Raw genomic sequence first — 26,052 nt, 5'->3', positions numbered from 1 at the left:
AAATATGCTTAAGCTTAAGTCAAACAATATTACAGTTTATATAGTTTCTGTGAGATTATTTTTGGTTTGGGTAGCTGGGAAATGAACAAGCAGCCTCTGCCAACACCATGACAGGTGAGGAAGAGATCTAAAAGGAGACGGTAGGGAAAACAGGAGTGTAAAGGAGTAAGAGGGGCATGAAAGCAGATGGCAACAAAGGGACCAGCCATGACATGGAGAATAGGAGAGGACAGAGGGAGGAAACAAACAACAAAAAGTATAAAGATGCATATTTATGAAAATAACACAAGGAAACCCATTTTTCTATAACCTCAGGACCAGGGAAGTGGATCAGGTGGATCTCCAGAGTTTGCTGACCAGGCAGTCTTCCAAAGCATGTACCCCATGTTCATAAAAATAAAGATTCTGTCTCAAGATCAAGGGAGAGAATGGTAGAGAAAGACACAGGACATCAACTTCTAGCCTCCACATGTACATGCACATGCACGTCCAACACATTCATACAGACACACACACACACACACACAAACACACATTTAAAAGGAAGGGGGACACAAAAACATACAGCAACTAGTCAGTCACTGAAACGAAAAAGAAAGTCTTCCATCTGTCCTAAAGTGGAATGATTAGTCCTCTTTCAACACCATTTCAGCTCTTTGTCAATTTGTAAGGGAGAAACAATGTTCAATTTTCAGGAGCTGGGTCATGGGAGCTTAAGCACAAGCCACAAGGCCCAGCAAAAGGAACAGCCCAGCAAAACTCTGCTGAGAGAGAGAATCAGTGGGGAAAGATTGGCACTTTGTGACCATTTTTACCACCCTAAGGGAAGAACTTTAAAAACATATTGTTTTCATTCTGTGTAGGCTTACTCTGATCACAAGTGTTTGAGTGCTGAAGGTTCAACATTTTCACAAAGTGGAGAAAAACTCCAAAGGGGACAAAAGTTCAACCTCATTTTGAAAAGAACAGTACAGATTGTTCTTCTGAAGTATTCCATTCTTGTAAGAGCAGAGGCAAATGGCAAATCAAATAAAACATTCACAGTATCTCACAAAAGCCTTCCCCCACCAAAAACATAGTGCCGTGAACTTTGTGATTTTCAGATATAAATGAGGAGGTGGTTATATCATGTAAATACATCAGTAATGTACACATATCTACTCTTCAATTTATCATTTTGTTCTTTTCTACAACTTTTAAAACATATGGTGCTATAGACATTTGCTGATGTCAAGAATCTGGCTCGTATGATAAGTGATTGAGCAACTGAACACACTGAAATGCATACTTTTAGAGATAGCATAACAACAAAAACCCAAGAACAATGACATAGCCATTATTATGAGAATCAACCATTTATAACTGATTATTTTGGTTTGAATCTGCAATATTCATGAAAGGGTCATGTGAATAATCTTACCACCAAGATGGTAACTCTACTGGCAAGTGACAAACTTTGGGATATTAGGTCCAATTGTAATCACTTGGAATGTTTACTAGAAGTCAATTTTGAGACCTCAACCAGTCACAATCTCCCTTTCTCCTTCAAGATTTCTCTCTGTCTCCTCCTCTATCTATCTATCCATCTATCTATCTATCTATCTATCTATCTATCTATCTATCTATCTATCTATCTAATCTATCTATCTATCTATCATCTATCTATATTTTCTTTTTGACTTTCATAAGGTGGGCAGGCTTCCTTTGCCACAAGTTTTTTATCACAGGACTTAAAAGATCCAAAAACAGAGAGCAGACAAAAACCTCTGAAAGTCTCTGAAAGTGTGAGACAAAATACATCTTTTCTTCTTTTAAGGTGTTTTTGTAGTAGCAACAGAAAACTAATGGACTATTCATACTGCCAATGTATTTTTCCTAAACTAAGAAGGAATAAATTTCAATATGAATGCAGATTTTACTGGAAAGAAGGCTAAACTGGAATCCAAGTGCACTAGATTGTAATTATTTCAAATCATATTAGTTTGCAAATAATTCCTAATTCAATATACTTTGTAGGTTTTTGAATAACCATAGAGACTAGGAAAATTACTATGTTTTGGAAATAATATCATATGAAAAATGTATCTTATTACTTTTTTCAATAAAACTAAAATACTAGTTTATAATTAGTTATAAACAGCCTGATAATTTACAAGTACTTGTATCATTTTAGCTCTCTATTGTAAGCAATGTTTTATATTCTATATAGCTCTTGATTATATAAGTAATATAAATTATCAAATGCCTAGACCAATTATTTATACATAATGTTAAAAATGAGGTCTTTCTTATGAGAACTAGATATTACTATTAAGCAATTGCTGCTACCACATCTTAGCGTTATTTATAGTAGGTGGAGGAGAAGAACATAAAAAAGCAGAGACACATATTACTCTCATTTTTCTAATTCACTTCATATAACCTTTGCTCTTTCCTCTTCAACTGTCAAGAAACTAGTACTCAAGAGACTAATTCTTCTTCTATTATTACAAAGGCCTACTTATGATTTAGGAGTAACAAAGCCTAGAGCAATCCTCAGTGGTAGAGCACTTGCCAGCATGCCAAAAGCCCCAGGATCTAGTCCCAGAATTCAGAACATATAAAAAACAAAACTTCTGAAAATTAACACAACAGAAAATTATGTTTGAATACTAATGCAATATATAAATCATTTTTATTACACACAAAAGCATAGAACATCACAATCTTTGATTGATACAGTTTTCCTAACATTATTGTGGCCAGTATTGTATTCTATTTAGAACATTTATTAAAAAGAGACAAAATATGACAAGTCATTAGTAGTTTCCGATTAGTGAGAAGGATGAAGCAATAAACAGATTTTATAATAATAAAAATAGTACACAAAAGGAACAGATGAAATTGGGAGGGACTAGCTGTGGTGGTGGGGCATGGAAAGGATTGGAGGGGAGGGAATGGGACATATTGATCAAAATATGTTATATATATGTGTGCGTGAAATTCTTAAATAAAAACCCTTAAACCTCCCTGCAAAAGAGTATATTATAAAAGAAGACACTAAGTGTGGCTAAAATACTAATGATTATATACAGTAAATGGATTTTAAATATTATATAAAGTGGTTAAGTAAAAGTTGAATCTCATTTTAAATATGGTTATTAAAGAGTCAACTCATTTCCCATTTTTCCTATCAACAGGCCAACCTTTTGGAAGCTAAGATTGATTCATATTGTAAAGAAGGCAAAACTTCTTAATTATTACATATTTATAGACATAAATGATATGTATATACATATCATATGAAAATACACACATACAAATGCACACCAATTTTGTCCTCCCACTTTCTGCTTATAAAAGTTTGTAGGTCCATAATATTGAAAACAGAGAATCAGAGATACAGAAATTCACTAGCCTTTCTAAAGCATTATAACAGATACATGGCTAGAACAATATTATTTCTTTTCAATTTCACACATTTATCCAAAAATATCCTTCTTGGCTAGTCACCTACACAAAACTCCATAAGAAGTTTCTATATGGCCCACCAAAATAAAGTTCTATGATCAAAGAATTTTAAGGAATGTCAGGATGTGAAGCAGTAAACTACTGTCTTAATTGAAGAAGTTCTCAGAAACTTCCCTCATATGATAAACACTGTGGTGCTTTGTTTAGGAAAATGTAGCCGGCTTTCCAAGGGTCTGAGTCCTGTGAATCAGACACCATGTTCTCCCACATCTGAACAAGAGGGGAGGAACAACAAAGGTTCTGCAGCATTGAAATATCATCTTGAGTTGTTATAATTTATAGTCATAGTTTTCTCTAAAGTTTTTCAAATATTTGTGATCATCGGAACCACCAGGAGGGTTTCTTGAAAAACACTAGGCCACAAATACCTCTTGATTGTCTTTTCCGGCAGGTATTGGATGAGGCAAGGGAACACACATTTACGGCAAGTGCCCAGATGAAGCTACTTTTGTGACCCTGTACCTTCAGGGCATACTGTCCTATTCATCGAATAATAGATTTAGCTATTTATCAAGAATTTTCCTGTTACTGATAATTCGAATCATAAAAGGCCACAATGAAGAGTTTCCTATTTTTATTCCACGAATCTGACGTGGTGCTAGCAGTGACGCACAAGTAGCCAATGTAGATCACTAAATGAAAGATTGGGCTTCTCAAAGTTCCTAGAAAATCAATTCAGTTTCTGATTACAAAAATAGGCCTATTAATTATAATGGAAAGTAAGTACATGAGAGCTCTGGTTCCATGGTGAACATATTTGCTCTACATCATTGCCAGAGTGCTTTTCTGAATGTTTGTTGAGGACCCAAATGGAAGAGAAAACGCTCCCCAGCTCTCCTTAAATTCATACCTTCAATGGCTTCAGAAAGTCCCAGTCATTTGAAAACATTAGCCCTTCTCTTCATTGCTTAGAAACATATCTGGAAAATGTGACGTAAAGGCAAGAAAATGCTTTTACCTTAAAAGTAACAGCCCAATGCTGACTACAGTGTCTCAATATGGATAATCTAAAACTGAGGATCAGCAGATTCCTAACCCGCAAAGCAAGCACTGGATACAAAGTTTATCTGTAGCCCTGGAGACAGCCGAATCCTGAGAGCTCCCTTGCTGGTGTCTCCAGGCATTATGACAGAGAGCTAAAGGAAGACACCCAAAGTCCTGCTCTGGTCTCTGCATGTACATACATGGACATGTACGTGGACACACACACGCCATCCTCTTTCCTGCATAGTACTAGGTAAAGAGTCAAGAGCTTTAACCATGCTACCGCTGAGCTACATACTTTCATCCTCTTTAAAATAGTGAAGAAAGTATCAACAATTTTTGCTTATTTTTTTCTTTTTCCATTTTGTATTAAGATTAGTTGTAGCTGCATTTAATTCATTTGTTCTTTACTTTTACTTTAGATTGAAAAGTAAGTGTACTGAATGCACAATATGATATGATTATCACTGGAAACCGATTTTAAATGGAGATCTCCAGTTCCCAAAACAGAAGTGCTCAGAATACAATAACATATCTAAATAAAAACTACCTAGGGGTTTAATGAACTGCAAAAAAAGCAACTCTTCCCGTGTTGACCAACTCTATTTCTATTTATACAAGTATATTCTTCTTGGAAATAACTTACAAGAAAGGTATTTTTTTTCCAATAAGGTCATTACATCAGGTCCAAAGAGTAAGTCATTCACAGCAGGAATGACACGATATTCATTTTTAAAATTTGATAATTATATCAATGTATTTCAAATGTAAAGTAAAGTTCATCACTGGGCCCCAAATGTAGTGCAGAGCTTTCGAGCAACCAAAAGAAAATACGAACATGCATCAAACTACATTGCTTTCTCCCTGATCAAAGAACAAATATGATACTAAGCACCTCTCATATTAAAAAGACTGTGTCAAGATATGGATGAAAAAACAAAGAGGACCCAGTTTAGCTCCAAAGACCTCATGGAACTTACCCACGAAGGTCAGTCTCATCTATCCTGAAGTTGCAGAGACTAAGGAAAGACTGAAGGAATTCTGGGACATGAAGCCTGTTGAGGGTGTGGGAAACCAGGAGAGGAAGCCAAGGTGACCAGGATATCCATGGTACTGAGGAGGAAGAGCAAGTTTGATGGGGAGACTTACGGTTTCCCTAAGGCATCACTCATCACGGTTTTGCCTTTGCTTTTTTGTGGAAAGCAGAGCAGTTTCAAATGGCAAAATGATATAAGGAATTCTCTCTCCGGGAGAAGGGTCTTTCTTTGTTCCCCTCCCCAAACACATTGAAGTATGTGATTTCCTCATTACATTTTCATTATAGTTTGGTTTCAAACATGGTAATACTGGAGCTAAATTATTTCAAAATAAAAAGACTGCCTAAATAGATGTTTTCTACTATCCTTTTGTGGCTCCTCGTTTCTTCCTTTCTTGCTTCCCTTCTTACCTTTTATAATCTGTGACTTATAGCATTTTTTCCTTACCTGTTTCTCTAGTGGGAGAATAGGAAAATTGGGGGAAAAAGAAGGAAGGTGGGCAGGAACTCATTATATAGCCTAAAATGTCCCTGAGTTTTTGATGCTTCAGTCTCCAACTCCCAAATTCAGGAACTACAGGCACTGGCCAAAATGTCCCTCTTATCTTTCCTGTTTTTGAAAGAAAGTAGAGTCAGCTGCTTAAACTGGCTCATATCTTGGTTACAGAGTATTTCACATGGCCTCAGAATATTTTATTTTGAATACCAGACATTGCTATCTAGGAATGGCCAGAAAGATGGAGAAAGTAAAAAGAGATTTACTCACTTAAAAAAACTCAGCATAACTCATAAGCCTACCTAGATACTCTTCCTTAAACTTCTATCTTCAAGCTACTCTCTTAATATCTTCCTAATTCATTTCAAAGGAGGTTCTTGTTACTAAATTGCAATTATTGAACACTTTTTGAAGTGTCAATGTATGGACTTCTTTATTGGAAATTTTTTTTTTTTGCCTTCCTATGCTCAGACTCCAAGAATTACAAGCATCACGGAGTATTTAGAGTAAGTTATCAGTTTAAGTATACGTATGTGTTTATCAAAGTAGGCAATCATGTTTGTCAAAAAATCCTTTGAAGAATGACCTCATTATCATTAATAATGATTTCAATAGTACTTTGATTAGTAAGCTACCTGTGTGTGATCAAATGCAATTCCAAACATTTTATACAAATTTATGCTTAAAGTTTACTGGATTATCACACCAAACATACATACATATATACATAGCACATATATACATATATATTCATTTATAAAAATATTCTAGACTTCTCAGAGCTATAAAATAAAGCCTAGAGTCCTAGCTCTGTACTGTTTCTGTGTGTGCTGGAGACAAAACTCAGAGCCTTGTACTTGCTAAGCAAGGACTCTACCATAGAGTCACATCCTTCACCATAGTCACTGAATTTTAAGCCCACTCCTCTCCAGTTCAAGCTCTATGCTCAGGCCTGTCTAAACTTAACACCGAACTCCCCAGACACTCCAGTTTTCCCCTTCTGACTTTGCTTAGCTTTTCCTTTCTGACTTGAATGTCTACCTATACCTTCTTCAAAGAATACTTCAAACACACTTCTTCCATGACTGTGTCTTTAATCTCTACAGCTGGACATAATCCCAGTCCTGTCCTTCCTGTGGACTCTTTTAACTGTGAGATAATACATGGCTTATGGTACATGATAGAGCAGCCTTATACTAAGAGCTCCTGCAAGAGTCACGCCTTCCATAATTTTGTGTTCTGTACAGTACTGAGCCCAATCACTGCCTAGTAAGTAAGATGTTTCAGTAAATGTTTGTTAAACAAATCATGTCTTTGGGAATTGAATCCATAAGAACTTCCAAAGGATACAACAGAACTTTAAGCATTAAATAACTCCTGACATTTATAAAAATTTTGGTAAAGAACCACAAATAGCCCTCCAAAGTATATGCCACCAAAGGCTGTTGTTTGAAGAGAAACACGGGTAGCAGGATTCTCATGATTTACTCAAGGCCACACAATGAGCCCTTCTCAGAGCTGTTAGTCTAAGGTAACATTTTCTCTATGTATTGACACTTGCTGATATCATATCACATTCCAAATATTCTAATGGTTACATTTGTAATTCACCAAAGAAAGAAGCATTTAGCAAGACGATTCTCGGGCATTCTTGAAAAACAAGACAGTATCTTTTCTTCAACGCTATGTACTGGCAGAATGAAAATGTTCATAATTTTAATGTTTGTCAGTTATGTTTAAGACCAAATTTGTTTCCAGAACTAATTTTTTTTTCTGTGCTGGGGATGAAAATTGGGGTCTTGCAAGTATGAAATATATTCCTAATCACTGAGCTGCAGACCCTGCCCTTTAAATTTATTTCCATATAACTAACTTGCTTGAGTACTAAAAATAAAGGAAGCAAACTACGCTATTAGAGAGGCTAAAAGAAAATTGAAGTTCATGTAACTGATAAGCATTAACAAAAGAAAAACAATCTTGGGGGATTAGGTTATTTTTGAAATCCTTAGAACAAAATTGCAGTGCTCTTGAAGATGTCAAAAATCCTCAAATTCTTGTGTTACTATTACTATCTTTCACAAATAGGCCCATGAACAAATATTTGAACACAATGTGACAATGTAGTCTTAAAACAATCTTATCTCTGGGTCAAAGATTAGGGATAGTACAATGCTATCCACACAATGTATTCCAGGGTATAAAACAAGCTAAATAAAGAATATGAAGTCACAGAGGGAGAAAGTGTTCTGAAGCCCCCAAAAAGAGAATAAATCTGTATCACTAGCACTTGAAATCATTAAAGAAGGAGGCCTAGAAGCTGGAAGCCAGTCTGAGCTCAGTCAAACTCCATCACAAAACAAAACAACAGAAAGCAAGGCCTGTGAAAACAGCTCACTGGCAGAACTGATGGCTACAGGCAAGAGGCCTTGGATTCCATTCCCAGCAATGCAAAAAGGCAACAGCACAATCTGTTCATTTTGATGCAGAAAATATAGAGTATTGCTACTATGTAGGTTGTCAGTGAATTGTGTCCAACATTCACAATATGGCTTGGTTTAGGGGATTTGTTGTATCTACCGTGGGCTCTATACTTTCAAATTTAGGCACAATTTTAACAGTTTGGAAACTATCTTCACTGTCTATTCTTTACCCAGAAGAAAGTGGATAGGACTAAAAGTTATTTTTATACCAACTTCTAGTGTGTCAAAAATGAATTTCAACAAAAAAGTCCATTTATGATAGAAAACATTCAGCTGGAAGCATACATTTAATAAATGCCTTTGAAAAAGTCATAGCTGAAAAACTATTTCTAATGAATGATACTATATCCATATGTTCTTTAACTAAATAAGATTAGGCATGACAGTACATAATATTGCACAAATGTATCATAAACAAGATACAACCAAGTGGTGGTGGCGCACGCCTTTAATCCCAGTACTTGGGAAGCAGAGGCAGGTAGATCTCCATAAGTTTGAGGCCAGCCTGGTCTACAAGAGCTAGTTCCAGGACAGTTAGGACTGTTACAAGGTGAAACCCTGACTTCAAAAAAAATTAAAAAGATATAAAAATGATTTAGTCTATCTCCAGGGACTATGTGGTTAAGCCCAGATACAGGAGGATCATTTAAAAAATAAAGCATGAACAAAATGGAATCATTTATTGGCTTAAAAAATAACATCAAGACAGAAAGTATAAAAAATGTGAAAGTATAACTTAAAATGTGTAATTACATCTGACAATGAACTTGACCTCGGCTAAGGTAACTGGCAGTTTAGGAATAAAAAAACACTGAAACATGCTGGGCATGAGAGTTACACATTTACTCAAGCACTCAGGAGATAGAGGTAGTGGTTTTCTGTGTGTTTCGGGCCAGGCTAGTCTACACTGTGAGTTCTAGGACAGCTGGAGATACATAGAACCTCTCTAAAAATTTTTAAAAAATTATAAAAAATGGAAAACTAAATAATGCTAAAACTTTAAACAAGATTATATATCCAGGTTATACAATAATAATCACAAAAATAGATTTCAAAAACCCAACACCAATTACGTAGTTAAATACACACAGGAAAATGAAATGCTAATGATAGCAGATGGCTATAATTTCTCTCAATCACAAAAGCTTGATGTGGGATGCCCTTCTGTGTGCTGTGCGTATGTCTTATACCATTAGTTAATAAAGAAGCTGATTTGGCCAATAGCCAGGCAGAATAGAGCCAGGCTGGAAATAAAGCATCTATAAAAGGGACAAAGAAGGGAGAGTCTGGGAGACACAGCTCCCAGAGAAATAAGATGTGGGGTAACAACTCATGAGCTTCTTGGGAAAATATAGACTATTAGAAACGGGTTTAGTTGAAAGAGCTAGTTGATAATAAGCCTGAGCTAATAGGCCAAACAGTTTGTAATTAATATTAAGCCTCAGAGTGGTTATTTGGGATCTGACAGGCAGGAGAGAAACCTCCATTTACATAAGCCTGTAAGTTGAAGATCAAATTACACAGAATTTTGAGAAAAAAGTAACTTTAAAGATGGTACAGGCAGAAAGTTTATTTCTTGGGGAGGGAATGAGCAGTAAAAAAAAATTATTCTCTGGGTACAAAATCATCTTCCTAAAAAACTATCCCCAAGTTCCAAATGTACTTAAGTACCTGCTAGACACAGTTCACAAAAAATGATTTGGAAAATGACAGTATTTACATTTGGACTTGAGTTTTATGCATGATGATAGATATAGGTCTATTTTCATTCAACATGTTGATATCCAGTTATGCCAGCACCATTTGTTAAATATGCTTTATTTTTTCCATTTGATATTTTTGCAATGAATTTATAGAGCTATGTTAAGAGAAACAAAATTATTTATTTATTTATTTGTTTTTTTTTTTGAGACAGGGCTTCTCTGTGTAACAGTCCTAGCTGTCCTGGAACTAGTTCTAGTAGACCAGGCTAGCCTCAAACTCCCAAGTGCTGGGATTGAAGGCATGTGCCACTGCCACTCAGCAACAAAATTGTTTTTATATTGCCCTAACATGGAAGAGTTTCTTGATAACCAAGGGCCTGACGTATAATACAGTTTTTTTGATTTCAGATTTTCAAGTTTCTCCTATCACATGGGAATGATATAATCAAATTGCATTTGGCAAATACTTTCCTGTTCTAATCCTGAGTTACATATCACCAAATGCCCAACTGCAACCTTGCTGCAAGGAAGGAGAGCAATGACCTTGAGCTATGGTCCTATAAAACTGCACTTTAAGTAAAGTCAATTAAAGTTGAAGGTATTTTTTTTAAATAATCTATTTTATGGTTTAATAGCTACTACAATATCCAGGTGATTGGTAACAGATATCACCAGCTAACCAGAGCACTTTACTAGTAAGTACATAACAAGATCAGACATCAGGGAGCATTATAAAAAATCAACCATCAATCTGGTTAGCGAACGGAACAATGCAGTGTTTGGGAAAAAGAAAGGTAAAGGGAACAGAGACAGCCCAGTTGTTCTGTTGTTTGGGACTTGAACAAAGCTATCATCATAACGTTAAATAACTTTGTAAGCCAACAGCATCTCCTTTCTGTTCTACATTTTGGAACAAAGAGTCTAAATGATTAACAATAAACTAAGAGTATGAGTCAGGCATTAAGGCTCATATCAGTAATCTCAGCACTTGGGAGGCTGAGTCAGAAGAATTGTTTAGAATTAGAGAATAGTGTGGGCTACATCTAAGACCCCATCTCAACAATAACCCCAGAATGAGAGCTAAAAATGAACCATAAACCTTAATTAAAATGCCTTTTTGACATTTTCTCCATTTTTTCTTCTCATGTGATAATGATTCAAATGATTGGAATCATCAGGTTCTTCTGATAATTTCGCAGTGATCTTGAGAAATTAACTCTTTCTCACTAACTCCAGTTTCCTCATGTATAAATGGTAAAAAGATTTTAATTGAATAGTCTTTCAGCAGCCAAAATTCTCAATTTCCTACTTTTCTTTGAAATACTATGGACATGAGAACTTCTTCAATTATCTGAACCACTGAGCCTTTGGGGAAATTTAAATAAAGTCCCTACTTTAGGTGCTTTGCTTAGTGCTAATTTTCTGGTTTTGATAATTTTATTATGAATAAGTTGTTGACAGTAGAGGAATCTGGGTGGAGTGTGCAGGGAGAGCTTCGATTATTTTTGTGATTGTTCTGTAAGTCTAAATTTATTTCAAAACAAAACATTGAAATAAACTGAGACTGTTTGGGTACTAATCATGAATCTATTTTTCATTCAAGAGATTTTTTAAAAAAAAATTTCCCAAAAGACTATTATAAATGAAGGATTATTCCTTTCTAAGGACAATATCAAAGAAGATATTTTAAACTCAGGCATTATTTTCCGTGACTCTCTTTATAGTATAGGCAAACCTCACAGCCGGAGTTCATAAGTGGTTCTGTGTCTTGTGTAAACCTTAAGCTTATGTTGCAAAGAGTCTGACTTTTGGCAAGTTGTGCCTACGCAAACATGGATGAGCACATATTCAGTCAAAATAGTCTTTTTGTGTGAGGTGCTGGAGATTGAACCCAGGGCCTTCACCGTGCTGGGTAAACAACCACTGTGCTAAGCCTTAACTCCCAAATACTTAAGTTTTAAGCTAGTAAAAGCTGCTGTGATTGGTGGCTCTAAATATAGAACATATGGATCATAGGGTTGATTGATACCTACAAGGATAGAGTTATATGCCTTAATGACAAATTTCACTTGTTATATTATCACTGTGCTTGTAATCATACATGAAGTGTGAAGACATACTTTAGATGTCTTTTGTGTGAATTACTCTCCCAGTTTCCATCATTTACAAATGCATATGGATTAACATAATTATACTTTGAGTATGACTGTTCTTACGGCTTAAGTAGTAAGTAGTTTTTACAAAACTACCAAAGTACCGACTATGACAGGTGGGTATGGTTTCTGTTGATCTGCTATAATGAAATACTAAAAGTACTTATGTATTTCCTGCATAGCAGGTAGATGATATCATACACTGCTTCAAGAATAGAGTGGAAGATTCAAGATATGCCTGATAATTTTGATGCAGAGTAAACTGGCTATGAAAATAACGACAGATGATCTTTTGTTAAACCTAAGAGGAATTCATTTAAAATATCAATCTAAATCAATGACAGCATGCAATGCCAGGGAATCAGTATAAAATGGGTTAAACAATACCAAAGGGAAGTTTTGAAATGAATGTACCAAGAAGACAGGGCAACTGAGTAAAAATAAGTGGCATAGCAACATGACATGAGACTCATCTATGTAGCTGAGAATTAGTCTACAGGCTTCACAAGCTAGACTCCTATCTGAAAATGGCACAACCTTCATCATTAAACATGCAGCATTCACGCAGTTATGAGCACAGCTCTTCAAGCACAATGCACGATCATCCATTCAGCTCAGCCTCCTATTTTTATGACCTCTGCTCATCATGAGGTGAAAATAGGACACAGTATCTTTTGTACCTATTATGTAGGCAAAGAATCATCATCTGGTTGAGTAGCTAGTGCTAATGGAATGGACACACACGCACAAACACACACACACATACAGACACATATGCCCACGCTCATGCACACACGCATGACCTCAAAAAACAAAACCCATAGCCCACAAATCATCAAATGATTGCTTCATTTCTTTAACCACTGATGAAAAAAAATAAATTTTAATGGTGCTTCAATTATACAAATTCAAGAGGAGCAACGAATGTGTCAGCAATCATTAAGGTATGTTCTTTGTGTGTTGTGCATATGATAGGAGTACAATCAGCATAGGTCAATTACCCTCATCTTAGTATAACTTTCATGCATATCTTGCGTAAGTAGCAACATAAAAAAACTACAAAGCTTTTGTACAACCATGGAACTCTGATGAATGTGCTATCTAAATGGCCAATTAAATATATAAAGCCTTTTAAACTAATTAAAAGGCTTTATATAGAGGTTTTCATGAAAAGAAATTAAAACTGTAAGAATTATGTAAATCATCTTTATCTTGTGTGACTGATCATCAAGATATTAACACAATGCCTGAATTATTTTAAGAGAAAAGGATCCAGGAGAGTATACAGCATATGAAAATAATTAAGTGATGTATTTATATTCATTAATCATTATTTAGTACTTGAATTAATCATTTTCCAAGCTTTAATGTCCAGTATGTGTTTTGTAAACAATCACCTTTCATATTATTTTTCTCAATGTGTTTACTTTATAGTAAGAATTCTTTTGCCCTTAATAGGAACAGTGACATAAAGTATATCAAAGATTAAGGAGATCACACATATTCCTCGTTCCCTGATGCCTAGAAAGAATCTATAGGTTGTAATGAATTCCCCATCACAGAGTGAAGAACAGAACAGTGATGTCTAAATTCTAGAAATAAAATCAGCCTCATAGCTATGGATTTGGACCCACGAGTTTGCATCACTAAATAATGCAACCTAAATGGAACCTTTTTTAATAGCCCCTAAAACAAACGATTCACTAATTGCAAGAAAACCATACACGTGATTCACTTTGTAGTTATACCTGTTTCTCGTTTGTGTTGTCTCTTTGGAATGTCCAGAGACACTGTGAAAGTTAGGTAGTGAAGGGATTTTGTATTTATTAAAGAAAAAGTTACCAAAGGTTTGAGGGAAAAAGGAGCCCAAGGATGAGATTAGTGAGGTTCTGGCTCTATTCTAGATCTCCAGAAACAAGCTGACAGGAAGCCTACTGCAATGCCTGGACTTGCATGTGCTCTGGTGAATGAAAGACGTCACTACTTAGCTCAGTGCTCTTTTTGGCCTCGAGGAACAAACGAGTACTGCAGCAACAGAGTGAAAGAAATAGACTGTAGGCAGAGCATGAATGAGGAAAGAAGGAAGAAACAAACCCTTCTTCTGAGACAGTGTCTCACTATGTTGTCCTAGCTAGTTTTATAGCAATATGCCGAAAATTCCTAGACAATGAGGTTTTAAGTTGTATGCTTAATCTGATTTTATGTGTCCTCTGCAAGCTGACTGATCTCAAGCATTTATAAATTACTAGTATGCATAATAAGCTATATATATATATATATATATATACTAAAATTCATCAAAGAGTTTCTTTGATGCATGAGAATTTTGATCACTGTATTAAAAATCCTAATTTCATGAGCTGCAGAGATGGCTCAGTGTTTAAAAGCACTTGTTGATCTTGCAGAGGACCCAAGTTTGATTCCAAGAACCTACATGGTAGTTCACAACTATCAGTAACTCCAGTTCTTGGGGATCTGGTGCCCTCTTCTGGACTCCATAAGTACCAATTACACACGTGTAGGCAAAATATACACAGATAAAATAAAATGAATAATTCTAATAAAAATTTTAAAATCTAAATTCTATGTAGAAATGAAAATCTCATGAGATAGTAAATTAGTCAGGTGTGGTGGTGCATGCCTGCAATCCCAGAACTCAGGAGGCAGAGGCAGGAGGGTTGCTACAAATTCAAGGCTAGTCTGATCTACATGGTAATTCACGGACCAGACAGAGACATATATGGAGAATCAGTCTAAACTTCAGCAAGGATATAATACCTCCGTCCTACAAAAATTTGTGAGTGTTTGTTTTATGAGTATATCTATCTTGATAAATAAACTATGGCAGAATGAGTCTCCAACTAGTTTAGTTCAACATATAGAAAGGCTACATCTTGTCTTAAATCAAGTAATACGTAATTTTATCCTCTTATTAATCTTACTTTTCTAGCACATTTTCCTTCTAAATGTCTAGAAATGGACACACTGAAGTACTTAGGTGCATACACACGGCACTCACCTTCAGAGAATCAAAACAGGCCACCACACGGCCATTTTCGACATGGCAAACTCTTGGCGGATGGGCAAACCTGCACTCTGTATCAGCTCGAGAGCAAGTTCCTCTCTGAAATTCTCTACAAACTTCTAAAGTCAGCCACTTGGTATCTCGAATGAGAGCTACACTAACAGTTGCCATATTGAAAGCAAAATGGCAATCAAGTGCACCCTCCTTCAGACAATAACCTGTCAGTGGATGGTTCGAGGAGTCTCAGTGAATCTGAAGCAAATGCGGAGTGAGAGCAGGTTGCTTTGATGGAATGTGTTTGTTTAGCACTTAGCTTCTCAGTGAAGGCAAACCTAATCTGGCCAAACACAAAAAGCTACTTAAGTCAACTTTGCATCAGAATAACCAAAAATCAAATTAGAGACCAAGTCCTAAGAAGGCAACTATTAAGGTTAAGATATTGAGTACTATATTTTGTTCCTTTACTGAATTTGCTTCAAATAACTGGCAGACTTTCAAAAGAATTCTATGCTGTCTAGTTGATGTTTTCAATTATTCTTACAAAAAGCATATGTTGCTGGCTGCCCTTCACTGTGTGGAATGGTCTCAGATCAAGGGAGAAAAGTCTGTCTCCCAATACTTTGCTCTAAAGAATAAGATTGGGAAGATGTTACAACCTAAAAAATAGTTTTGCAAAATCAAGGGGAGGGAAAATGACTAAGAAAACTGAGGATGAGAGAAAAAAATCAATGGGCGAGTTGCTGACAGTGAACAAGCACAGCAAGTTTTGTAGGGGCGGGAGTGGGGGAGGGTGTATGGGAGAGAGCTTGGAAAGAGAGCTCTAGAGTAGAATCCAAGCAGCAGAGTTTTCAGAAAAGGCACTTTTCAGAACCTGCAAGAAAAAAATAAATGAAATTAGCTAAAACACTCTAATGCTTCCTTTCAAACTCTAGACTTGGAAAGAAAAGTAGCTGCATCCTCTGTAGGACAGGAAGCATTGACACACTGACACTACAACCGAGTGCAATCCGAAGCCAGTTTACTTACATCAGTAAAAGGGCACTTCCCAGTGTGAACTTTTTATAGAGTAAAAGCAAGCAACTGCTTAGATACTCTTGTAGTGCAAAACTGGGCAACATTCCAATCTCTTAAAAATGATAGCTTACTTCTTGATATGTTCAGGGTAGAAATTCATTGTGGAGTCCACTATGCAGAAAATGCCATGACAGCCCCTTACATATTCAATTTACTTGTATGTGTGTCTGGTTTTTAGAGGCTCTAGGAATCTGTCTTTAAACTAAACTTATCGACCAATAGCAGCCTGTATAATTTGCTGTCAAAATTCCGAGCCCAGGAATTGCTGAGGAAATGTGAATTTCTCTGAAAGGTGACACGTATGCATGGGAACGTCTATGAAACAATGATGCCACAACTAGCTGGAGACTCGCTTCATCTCAAGTGAAGGGAGGGGTGGAAGCAGAAAATGTGCTTTCAATTTTAGAAAATTCCCTGGGGAATATAGGTCGGTTTTTCCTGGGTATATTTCTGGGCTATTTGTTAGTCTTCAAGAAAGAAAGATTTCAACATACACAAGTAGGTGAGATAGAAAGCACCGCTGAGCAACATGCTAGGTATTATGCAGCTTGAAGATTTGCAGTTATCTCAGTGTCAAACAGCAACAGTGGCAAGCAAGTCAACTGGCAAGAAACATGCAAGGTTAATTTGCTGGCGACAGACTATGCACACATCCTGAAGGAAGAGTAAAACAAAAGTCAGCTCTAAGTAGCCAATAAAGGAACTATTTGTTAATGTCATCCAAAGTAGACTTAACGCTCTTGAAAATACTTCACTTAATTTTTATACATGTTCAACCACTGTTTGTTTGTCTTTTCCATAGTTCAGAAGAAATGCAATGTTATTTAACTTTTCAGTTATCATTGAGAAATTAAATGTCCAGGAAATGCAAGTAAGCTTATCCATGGCAAAACATGTTTTTATCCCTCTGACTAATCCTTCAGAGAAAGTTTGCTAAAATGCGTTGTATGTGACTTATTCATGTTCTTTCAGCTTACTGAACTAGTTGGTGTGTGATTAAAGACTTGGGGTCATTGATGTCTTGGGAAGTATTACAGTTCTCTTTCAGAAGCAAACTGTTCTTAATTTCACCACTTTCCACAGTGGATTTTCTAGTGCCCTTCTGAAAAACTTAATGGCTACTTGTGAATATGGAATTTCAGTTAGTTACTCCACACTGGGCTTAGGGGCATAGTATGGGCTTTCAACAGAAGCTCCAGGGTTACTGTCACTGTGCTGAAGACCCCTTCACATTGCATTGCACACAACTATGTACTAAATGGTTACAGTTGTTGGGCAAATGAAAAAAAATGCAGCAGTGGTTATGACAAATTTCTGATAGTTTCTCGATATGTTAGACGGTGCTATACAACCTAGCACTTCAATGCTTCAGTATACATCTAAAATAATTGAAAAAGGCCTCAGAGTCCAGCAGTGTTCACAGAAACATTATTCTCGAATCCAAAGTGTAGAACCAACCTATGAAGAGATGAAAGGATGAACAAAATGTAGTTTATCTACATAATGAAATAGGGATGGAAAGGTGAGACATGCTGCAACGTGGATGAATAGTGAACATATTATAGGAAGATTCATTCTGTGAATTATTTCTAGTAAAAGCCACAGAAATAGAAAACAGATTACTGAGTAATGAGCATAAGGACCTCCTTTTGGAGGGACGAAATGTTGTGAATTAGTGGTTATGTTTACACAGTTTTAAACATAATATAAACTATTTATTATTTTATTATTACTACTTTTTGAGACAGGGTTTCTCTATGTATCTCTGGTTGTCCTGGAACTCACTATAAAACCAGGCTGCTCTTGAAATCCCAGAGATCCGCTGCCACTGCCTCCAAAATGCTGGGATAAGAGTGTGCTACCAACCCTGAAAAAATTGTCCCCTTTAAGTGAATAAAGTGGACAGTATATGAATTATGGCCTGATGAAGCTATTAACTTTTTCTAAGTCTAAAGAGACACAGAAGCAACACCAGTAAATATATAAAATAAGAGCAACTCTGTTGAGTAATGAGATTGAGTAATGGGAAGTAATTCCAATCTTTCTTGTATTCACCTTAGACATTAACTCTCAGCACTGTTAGCTAACTAAGTTGATTTCCATGAGTAAAGCCAGTTGACGTATTTGAAGTGGCTTAGTATATTGTGGAAAGTAAATGAAAAAGTGTGCTCTGGAGTGTGTAAGTTTACATTCACACTTAATCCTACAACTAACTTACATAGGCTGCCTGAACATATATGAAAGGAAACAACCACAAAAAGAATATTCATAAGGGTTGAGGATTTGCTCTGAACATAAACAGTGAAGATCTGGAGAAAGACTTTTCTACAGAGGCCCATCATGTAGAGACACAGATATAAATTATAAATTTTAATTTTGAACTTATACAAATGAAAAATCAAAAAGGAACTGGCCTCTGGCCATGCATTCTATTAAACATGACGAGTGGGAGTGGGAGAAAAAGGAATTTTTTATTTTGCCTATGACCTTGAATGGGATCCTGGCCAATTCCTCGATATGGTTCTAGCCAGCACATGTCTTCCTTCAGGGTGAAAATATTTGGGGAGCTGGCTCAGAAGAAATGAGGTACAACAACAAAAGGAGCTGGTGAAAATGTGGAGCTCTCTCACGCAACTGTACTTGAAAGACAATACATAAAAACTTATATTCTTAAGATCACCTTGAGACAAAACGACAGCCTACAGAATGGGAAAAGATCTTCACCAATCCCACATCAGTCAGAGGTCTGATCTCCAAAATAAACAAAGAACTCAAGAAAATTGGTCATCAAAAGAACAAATAATCCAATAAAAAATGGAGCACAGACCTAAACAGAACTCTCAACAGAGGAATCTAAAATGGTTGAAAGACACTAAAGGCAATGCTCAACATCCTTAGTCATCAGAGAAATGCAAATCAAAACAACTCTGAGATTCCATCTTACACCTGTCAGAATGGCCAAGATCAAAAACACTGATGACAACTTATGCTGGAGAGGATGTGGGGAAAAGGGATCACTTCTAGATTGTTGGTGGGAATGCAAGCTGGTACAACCCCTTTGGATGTCAGTGTGGCGATTTCTCAGAAAATTAGAAAACAGCCTTCTTCAAGATCCAGTAATACCAGTTTTGGGTATAAATCCAAAGGATGCTCAACCATGCCAAAAGGACATGTACTCAACTATGTTCATAGAAGCTTTGTTTGTCATAGCCAGAACCTGGAAACAACTTAAATTTCCTTTGACCGAAGAATGGATAAGGAAAATGTGGTACAATTACACAACGGAGTACTACACAGCAGAAAAAATACCAACTTGAAATTTGCAATCAAATGGATGGAGCTAGAAAACATCCTTTTGAGTGAGGCAACCCAGACCCAGAAAGACAATTATCACATGTACTCACTCCTAAGTGGTTTTTAAACATAAAGCAAAGAAAACCAGCCTACAAATCACAATCCCAGAGAACCTAGACAACAACGAGGACTCTGAGAGAGACATACATGGATCTAATCTACATGGGAAGTAGAAAAAGATAAGATATTCTGAGTAAATTGGGAGCATGGGGACCTTGGGAGAGAGTTGAAGGGGAGGGGAAAGGTAGGGAGGGGAGCAGAGAAAAATGTAGAGTTCCATAAAGGATAAAACCAGACTAGCTGTTGTTTCCAGGTTCTGAGTACTACAGAGAACTCAAGAACAATGGCACTGAGATTTTGATCCCACTGCACATACTGGCTTTGTGGGAGCCTAGTCTGTTTGGATGTGCACCTTACTAGACCTGGATGGAAGTGGGCGGTCCTTGGACTTCCCACAGGTCAGGGAACCCTGATTGCTCTTCGAGCTGATGAGGGAGGGGGACCTGATCGGGGGAGGGGGTGGCGGGGAGGAGGCAGAAATCTTTAATAAATAAATTAAAAAAAATATAATTGTGACAAAACATTCTAGGATTACATTTTAAATACTAATAATGTTCACTGTCCATCTTGTAACATTGCTTTGTTTTACACTGTTTATAGTTAAAATGCTAAGATGTAAGTAACTACCTAAATAAAATGGATTGTATGTTTTAAAGCCCCCCCCAAAAAAGATTATTTGTTTGGGGGACAGTAAAACTTTAGCCTCATTTCTCTATATTTGAACAACAGAAATAAAATTTGGACTTTTTATTTATAGTCCTCTAATGCAGAGCATGAAATCAGTGCATTTGTTTTTTTCTGTATTGCAGTTTCTACATGCTTGGATTGCATTGATCTTTGGGCCGCTCCAAAAGACTGCAGTTTTTGGTTGTTGTTGGGTTGTTTTGGAAGTGCTGAGAGTGGAACCCTAAGACTTTCTCATGCTATCTCAAAATACACTAAGCCATGAGTGATAAGTGAAATATCCTTATGAAAGAGATGAAACTCATAAAGCTAAACCACTTGTTTAACATTACTAAGCTATGAGGGGTTGAGCCATGACCCCAGGCAATATCTTCTGACTCCAAGTCTTGTGCACATATCTTGACAGAGAGCATTTATCTCCCTCGGGAATCTCAAAAGAGGAAAGCTAGTCATTTTGTAGTATACTTATGTTTCCTTCACAACATTCCATTCTTGCCTGGTAAGCATCATCACTTTCATAATATCCCCAAGTTGTGCTGAACCAACATATATTCAGTATCTGCTATGTGCCAGGCACTATTGAGGATACTGATAAGATCTCCGTTTTTGTGGAATTTCCTATGTTCATTTACATAAAGAACTAATCTAAGATGCAGAGGTCTGGAAAGATTATATATTAGAGTTGGTAAAGGGTTGGAAGTGGGCACTGGATATTGTGAATTCAAACAAACTTCTTTCTAACTCACCATGAATGGTACACCAAGCATTATGACTTAATACCCATGAATCCACTCTCAAACACTTGCACAAAAGGGAGTCATGAAGAGAAATACTGAAGAATTATTCACACTAAGATTTATTGCTGCCTATATTCTTCCTGCAGAGTATTCTACTGTTCTCATTTTACAGATGGGGAAATTGAGGTGGAATAGGTTAAGTAATTAACTTGCTTAACTTCTTCTAGCTAAGTAGGTGATAGAGCGGTGCATGCAGATGGACTCCATAACCAATCTTTTAAACCATATCAATATACTGCGTCTTTCTAATGGCACAGATGACTTTTTTTTTTGTTATTCTAGCTGATCTCACGACTTATCTTGGCTCTGTTGTTAGAGTACAAACTCCTGATAGAACAGGGTTTCTTAGTTTCATTGTCTTTTATCTTGTCATCAGAATTTCAAATACTGTCGTGCTTCTAAGGGTTCCTGGTTGGAACGATATTACGGTGGCATGGTACTCTAATATTACCAGCTTTTCAGCTGGACCTTGACAGAAAGGAATTACATTACTGAGCACCTTTTAAGTGGCAGAGCTCTGTCCACCTCTCTAGGTTTTGAATTCACTAAGAACAGTAAAGTTGAGTATTTTCTCACAATTCTAAATTTCAAAGAATGCTCATCTATAAGACCACCAGGTAAAACAGAAGAAAAGTATAAGCACTTAAAATTGCATATACAATAAACTCACCAATAAGTGCATCTTTTGAAAAAGTAAACTATGTTTTTTAATGATTCCTTTTATTTTTCATAAAAATTATCACACACACACTCACACACACACCAAACAAAGAAAGAAAGAAACAAACAAACAAAAAGTAGGAAGAACGACTTTCTCTTGATCTGACAGAAATAGGAACTTATTCCAGGAGTGCAAGCTCGCTACCGTCAGCTACCTTTGTTCCATTTCCCTACATTCCACATGCCTATGCCTTTTCTCCACTGTCTCTATAAGCCAGTATACAACATAGAAACATGGACAATGCCCAGTTAGTTCTCAAGAGTACAAAGCTACAGTGGCTGAGGAGGCACCCCTTAAATTATTTTTATAGGACTCCAGCATGAACAGTGAATGCAATGTTTTATTTCTTTCCATTTGAAACTTTCCTTAATATCTGCATTACCTCTAAATTTCTTGTGGACATTTATTTTGGCTTTACAAATATTCAACACACCTGCCATACACTGCTTTAATTGGCAGGCTGACAAGATTTAAAAGTCTTCAAGAATTCAAATTTGCTTCAGGTCCTGGTTCCCTCCTTTGTTTTGGTTAGTGGCCCAATACTGCACCCTTTAGGGCACATGGGAAGCGCACAGCACTGCAGATGGAGATCACAATTGAACAAGTATCATACAGAACACTCAAGTCTTCAGTCCAGAGAAAGGAGGAAGACTATAATAGAACATTCCACCCATATGCAGTGCATTTTCCAAGATTTATTTCAATCTTTGTTGCATTTTCCCACAATAGTCCCAGGCTAACAAAAATCACATACCTTTTTAAAAATAGCAGTTAAGTCAAGTTATTCTGTTTCACAAACCCATGAAATGACCTACTTCAGTTTATATCTGTGGTCATAAAAGAAAAAATAGATGGAATGATTTCTTCTGATCATTACTGGACAATTGATGATCCTCATTGTGTCAAATGGGCTCATCTTTTGTGAAGTTATGTCTATTTTATTTATTTTTTAGTGTATATACACATGCCTGTAAATATGCCCACATGTGGAGGTCAGAGAACAAGTTTGGTAGCCGATCAGTATAAGAGCATAAGGCTTGTGTGGCTAGTGGTTTCTCTCACTGAGGTATCTCACCAGTACTGAATTTTTAAAAATCTCATTGTCTATAATGAGAAATTTTTTTAAAATTTAGTCAAAATTTCCACTGGAAATTTTTCTCTCAGCACCCCCATTCAAAATAATAATAAAAAGCTACCAAATGTTTACTTATCTTTAATTATTTATAAACATCCCAAGTACTTTTCTAAGTCTTCTTTTGTAGCACTGGGGATTTAACTCAGGTCCTCAAACATGCTGTTAGGTATGCTCCACGAACCACATCCTCTCTGGTCAAAAATGTGAGTCTGGTAAGAATGATTATGTGTCAACAAGGTAAACTGCGGTAGCATATAGTGATTTTGCAGCATAAAGAAATCCATAAGTATACGTAGGAAGCATCCAGTGAGGGCTTTCTACCTGAATTTATCATAGTATTAGAGCAAATAAATGTAGACTCTCAGTCTTAACAGTTAGCATTCATTCATTATTAGGAGCAGTTTTTAAAAAGTCAAACAACAACAACAAAAAAAAATACTGTGGTTGAAAATATTGGGAGAGTCCCAAATGTACCCTCATTTCAAAGACCAATGCTGAAGTTTTAATAGGCATACAGGGAGATTGTTACGAAAATGAATTCTGTGGAAGTGTACATATTAGAGCACTGACCCTTGGTGTCTGAAGTTACTATTTCTCGAGGTTTTAATCACACATACGATGAAAAGATGTGCCTATAAGTCAGTTGTTTAGAACTCATGGCGATGGGGACAATGGCTGCTTTAGGAAAAACTAAGAGTAAAATACTGGGAGCACAAATAGTGCAGAATATTAAACTCTATTTCTCTGTCTTCAAACAGGCTAAAGGGTGTCCTCCTTTCAAGGTTCCAAAGCTAGAAACTTGATATTTTCTTCATATTCTAGAATGATTTATACTAGGTTGTCAAAACCAATTCTTTATAGAAAAATTCTTTGTGCAAAAATTTAGAACTTTAAGTATTCTGGCCTTTAAACACTGTTTAATTAAATGTCAGAGAAGTAGCTGATGTATTTGCAAATGCTAAAGAAAGCTGTGCGACTACAATGCAGTCATAATGAAATCACTCAGCCTAGATGGGACAAGCTCTCTTCTATCTCCTAATGTCAATCGCAACAAGTTTCAAAGGAAAGATTTAAAGACCCCCCACAGCAGAGGAAAGCTATAAATATAACAGGCTTCAAGGTTTTATTTTTATTATGGGGGTGGGGTGTACATGTGATTGCAGTGCCCTGAGAAACCAGAAGAGGGAGTCAGAGGCCAGAAGAGGGAGTCAGAGGCCAGAAGAGGGAGTCAGAGGCCAAAGAGGGAGATGGATCCCTCAGCCTAGAGCTTACTGGATGAATGTAGGAACTAAACTCACCACCCTCAACAGGTGTATGCTCTTAACTGTTGAACCACCTCCCCTGTTCCCAAAATACGGTTAACACTGAGATTGGAAAGCAATATCTGAACTCTGTAATGTAAGTCATCTTTCAACTAAACCCAGTTTTCTAAGTCTGGAAATGTGGCTGAGTGATAGAGTACCTTGCCTGGCATGTCTGAGGACCTGAGCTCAGAGTCTCTAGCACTAGAAGGAAAAGAGGAAGGAGAAAAAAGTTTAAAAAAAAAGGTAAACAAGAAAAAAATTCTATGAACTTTAATGGTTTCAGCTCCCATTGGCCTCAATAAGTTGGGAAATAATTTTTGTGCCTATATTTTAAGGCATGTTAATTAAATTCAGACTTCTGGTTTAAACAAGGGATGTGTCAAATATTTAAAACACCCCAAAGAACTTTAAATGGGTGCCCAGTAGTTATCAAAGCTATTGAGGGATAAAAGTAACCTATTGATTACTTCAGTCTTGAACAGAGACTCAGGAAGGTTCATCTCCTGGGCTAAGGTAACTGAAGCTTTTAATGTACAAATGAAGGGCCGACGATCTAATTTCATTACATATGCTACATGGGCAGTCTGTGTTCTGAATGGGTGGTGGAACCCAGTTGTCCTGGTTTATTTGGTTTCTTTCAGTAACAAGTCAGATCTGTGTTGCAGTTAATTCCTGGCTGTGGAGGAATGTTCACATACTGCTGACAACCAAAAGCATATCCTCAGCAGCTCTGAATCCACACAGGAAGCACAACCCGTTCCTTTTAGGTTATAAGTACTTAGAGAAACTATAGGTCTGTGTCTCCACTAGTGTCAATGCAATTTCACTGACACCCTTCTTCCAGCTCATACAATACCAGCCTAAAATTTTAAGATCCAGCATGTTTCTACTGTACTCTTAACTTATAAAAGTTCACTTTTTTTCTGCTACATTCTGGCCAGGGTAAATGGGTTCCATATAAAATGTTCTCTGAATTAATTTCTAATCAACATGGATACTGGGAATTGTATTGATTTCAAACTCCAAGAGTGATTTCAGGGTTCACAAAGTAGTCAATGAAACATGAGGGTATTTTTGTCTAGCTGAACACAGCCTGCCGTGCCATACAAAACCTGGTACCTTAGTTAAACAGTCTTCACTTGTAGTTGCTAATGATAGTTAACACTGAGGAGGTTCAGAAGATGTATCAGGGTAAAGTCCTTTCCTTGACACACTGGAACCATAATTCTGATTCCTAACCACTGAAGAGGCAGCACAGTACTGAGTACTGAGGGGAAAAGGTCAGAAACAGGGGGATCTCTAGAGCTATTTGACTAGCCAGCACAGCCAACCAGTGAATTCCAGATTCAGTGAGAGGTCTTGTCACAAAAATATGGTAGGGAGTGATTAAAGTTTGGTATCTCAACCACTATCCCCTACATGCATGTATATGCATGTATGTACATATGCACATACCCACACAAACACATACATTATATGTACACACAATAAAATAAAAATAGTTCACATTTATGGAACTCTTATCTTGTGCCAGAC

At 36.6% G+C, this 26,052-nt stretch overlaps 1 protein-coding gene across 1 annotated transcript in view; it reads right to left on the bottom strand.

Annotated features, from left to right (window-relative positions):
• Positions 1–15,558, bottom strand: part of Mbnl3 (muscleblind like splicing regulator 3) — a 50,049-nt gene extending 34,491 nt beyond the window's left edge. Inside the window, exon 1 of the mRNA XM_013352435.2 lies at positions 15,382–15,558. Within this exon, the coding sequence (XP_013207889.2) occupies positions 15,382–15,558 (177 nt within the window). The remainder of the gene's footprint in view (positions 1–15,381) is intronic.
• Between the last annotated feature and the right edge of the window lie 10,494 nt (positions 15,559–26,052).

The sequence above is a fragment of the Microtus ochrogaster genome, linkage group LG10 (genome assembly GCF_000317375.1).
Source record: "Microtus ochrogaster isolate Prairie Vole_2 linkage group LG10, MicOch1.0, whole genome shotgun sequence".
Classification (NCBI taxonomy): domain Eukaryota; kingdom Metazoa; phylum Chordata; class Mammalia; order Rodentia; family Cricetidae; genus Microtus; species Microtus ochrogaster.
The sequence above is the reverse complement of the archived record's forward strand: the minus strand, read 5'-3'. Positions and strand labels throughout refer to the sequence as shown.